Source organism: Centrocercus urophasianus, unplaced genomic scaffold (assembly GCF_019232065.1).
Source record: "Centrocercus urophasianus isolate 14NV4802_14NV808 unplaced genomic scaffold, USGS_Curo_1.0 seq_36, whole genome shotgun sequence".
Classification (NCBI taxonomy): Eukaryota; Metazoa; Chordata; class Aves; order Galliformes; family Phasianidae; genus Centrocercus; species Centrocercus urophasianus.
The window spans coordinates 2,349,715-2,352,659 of NW_024884933.1; the positions used below are offsets into that span (position 1 = coordinate 2,349,715).

General features: G+C 48.7%; 1 protein-coding gene across 1 annotated transcript in view; it reads left to right on the plus strand.

The window, feature by feature from the left end:
• The first annotated feature begins 6 nt into the window (after positions 1–6).
• ALDH4A1 (aldehyde dehydrogenase 4 family member A1) overlaps positions 7–2,945 on the plus strand; it is a 9,485-nt gene continuing 6,546 nt past the window's right edge. Inside the window, exons 1-5 of the mRNA XM_042831741.1 lie at positions 7–392; positions 2,013–2,106; positions 2,195–2,287; positions 2,369–2,416; positions 2,568–2,723. Of these exons, the coding sequence (XP_042687675.1) occupies positions 367–392; positions 2,013–2,106; positions 2,195–2,287; positions 2,369–2,416; positions 2,568–2,723 (417 nt within the window). The 5' untranslated portion in view covers positions 7–366. The remainder of the gene's footprint in view (positions 393–2,012; positions 2,107–2,194; positions 2,288–2,368; positions 2,417–2,567; positions 2,724–2,945) is intronic.

Consider the following 2,945-nt stretch of genomic DNA (forward strand, 5'->3'; position numbering starts at 1 on the left):
TTTTTTTTTTCTCCCCCCCTCCCCCTTTAAAGAAAAAATAATTAATTAATCGCCTTTATTTAATTATTTTCCCTTATCTTTACGCTCCGCCCCTTCCTACGTCCCGGCCTCAACCACTGCCTCTCCGCACCCGGGTTGATCCCCATCACCGCCCTCCAACCCCGCAGACTTTACACCTCGATCCCGCATTCCCCCCGCGTTGGCCTTCAACCCTCGGCTGTCGGCACCTCTCTTCCTTTTCCCTTTATCCCACAACAGCGATCATCCTCTGTTGTTTTTAATAACCTCAGGGTTTTTTCGTTCCTCACCCTCCCCGCCCGGAGCGTTGCGGGCGCTGCCGTGTAAAACCTAGCGGAGCGTTGCGGGATGTGGCGGGCGCTGCGGGGCCGCGGGTGAGTGCCGGCCGAGCCCACGTCCCCCCTGCTGTCCCTTCGTCTGTCCCCCCCGTCTGTCCCTCCGTCCCCTCTGGTCGTCCCTCTGTCTGTCCTTCCATCCCCTCGTGCTGCCCCTCTCCCCCTTCAGTCTCCTCCTGTCCCCCCCCAGGCAATTCCCACCAACCCCAAGCGATGCCCAATGGAGGAGGACACAACTCAAGGAGCCCCGCGGGTGCTTGGCTGCCCCCCAAACCCTCACGGCGGGCACCAACCCCACCGCCGTCCCAACCTTTGCCCCTTTCTCCGCCCCTTTGCGGCGGGCGTTGGGATGGCAAAAGCTCGGAGCTGCCGCGCTCCGGTGCCCCCAACCTTTTCCCATCCCATAGAAACCTTTGATCCAGCATCTTCAGCTTTTGTTTTTTCAGCCTGGGAGCACCGAAACCACGTTTTGTTGGGGGAAAAAAAAGAAAAGAAGCGAGTTTTGTTGGGATGAAACCAAACCTTGTTGGGTTAAATAAGTGTTTATTGGAATAAAAGCGTGTTTTATTGCAGTAGAAACACGTTTAGAGGAGATAAAACTGCATTTTAGGAGGATGAACTCGGGTTTTGTTGGGATAAAAAACAAAGTTTATTGGGGTGAAAATACATTTTTGGGGAGAAAACCGCATTTTATGGAGATAAAGTCGTGTTATTGGGACAAAAACAAATTCTCTTTGGTTAAAAACACACTTTATTAAGATAAAACCACATTAAGATGAAAATGTGTTTTATGGGGACACACATTTTATTATTATTATATTAATTATATATATATTATATTAATATTATTATTATTAAGCACACATTTTAATGGGATAAAGGCATGTTTTATTGGAATATTTACGATAAAAAACATGGTTTGGTGGGGTAAGACCACATTTTATTGGTGCAAAACCTCATATTTGGGGGATAAACTCACCTTTTTATGAGATAAAACCGTATTTTGTTGTGATAGAAACACATTTTATTGTGATTAACCCAAATTTTTTGGGGATAAACCAAGGTTTTGTTGGTATAAATCCACGTTTTGTTGGGGTAAACTCGTATTTTATTGTGATAAAACCATGTTTTATGGTGATAGAAACACATTTGATTGTGATTAACTCAGGTTTTTGTTGGATTAAATCACGTTTTGTTGGGATAAAACCAAATTTTGTTGGAATAAATCCACGTTTTATTTGGATGAAACCATCCAAATAAAATTTGGATAGAAATAGAAACCCAAATGATAGAAACCCAGGTTTTGTTGGGATAAACCCAGGTTTTGTTGGATTGAAAGTAGTGTTTTGGGGGATAGGCCCAGGTTTTGTTGGGATAAATGTAAGTTTTGTAGGGTTAAAGTCAATTTTTTGAGGGGCAGACCCAGGTTTTGTTGGGATAGACGCAAATTTTCTTGGGTTAAAATCAGTTTTTGGGGAGATAGACACAGGTTTTGTTGGGTTGAGGTCAGTTTTTTGTTGGGATAGACCCAGGTTTTGTTGGGATAAAACCACATTGAAATAAAACCACATTTTATCGGGGCAAAATCCCACATTTGGGGGGATCCAACCACCTTTTGTTGGAAGCACGAGTGGGATTTCCCCGTCCCTCCCTCCCTAGGCAGAGATGCTTGCACCATGCAGCCATCCAGGTGACCAACGAGCCCATCCTCGAGTTCAAGGCTGGCAGCCCCGAGCGCGCAGCTCTCCAGAAGGTACCCAGGCATGGCATCACTTTGAGTCTTTCCCCCTTTTTTAAACCCATCTCCATCCATCCCCAACGCTGTTTTCTCCCCTCTCCAGGCACTTGCTGAGCTGAAGGGCCGGACTGAAGCCATCCCCTGTGTGGTTGGTGGGGAGGAGGTGTGGACGTCGGCGGTGCGCTACCAACTGTCGGTGAGTTTTGGGGTGAAACATCACGATATGAGGGGCGCATCAATCAGACAGGGAATTATTGGTGCTACGTTCTCTTTTCAGCCCTTCAACCATGCGCATAAAGTGGCCAAGTTCTGCTATGCTGACAAGGTGAGCACCCCGCTCCTGGCCCTTTTCCCTTGAGTTTTCCTTATGGGGACAAACACAGTGAGCACAGATCTTTGGGCAGATGGCCCTTCACCCCCCCACCCTGATGTTCTGTGATGAGCATCTCCTCATGGCTGCCATTCCCCTTCCACAGGACCTCATTAACAAAGCCATTAATGCCGCCATGGCTGCCAGGAAGGAGTGGGACTTGAAACCCATCCAGGACCGGGCCCAGATCTTCCTCAAAGCAGCTGACATGCTGAGCGGCCCACGGCGTGCCGAGGTGCTGGCCAAAACCATGGTGGGGCAGGTGAGTGGGATGGGGTGAGTGGGAGGGATCTGGGGTCTTGTGAAGGAGCAGTATGGGGTCCTGGGAGAGATTGAGGTGGGGTCTTGGGAATGGGGCATTGGGAAGGATTGAGATCTTGGGAAGGTGTGAGATGGGGGGGTCTTGGGAGGGATTGAGATGGGGGGGTCTTGGGAGGGATTGAGATGGGGGGGGTCTTGGGAAGGATTGAGATGGGGGGGTCTT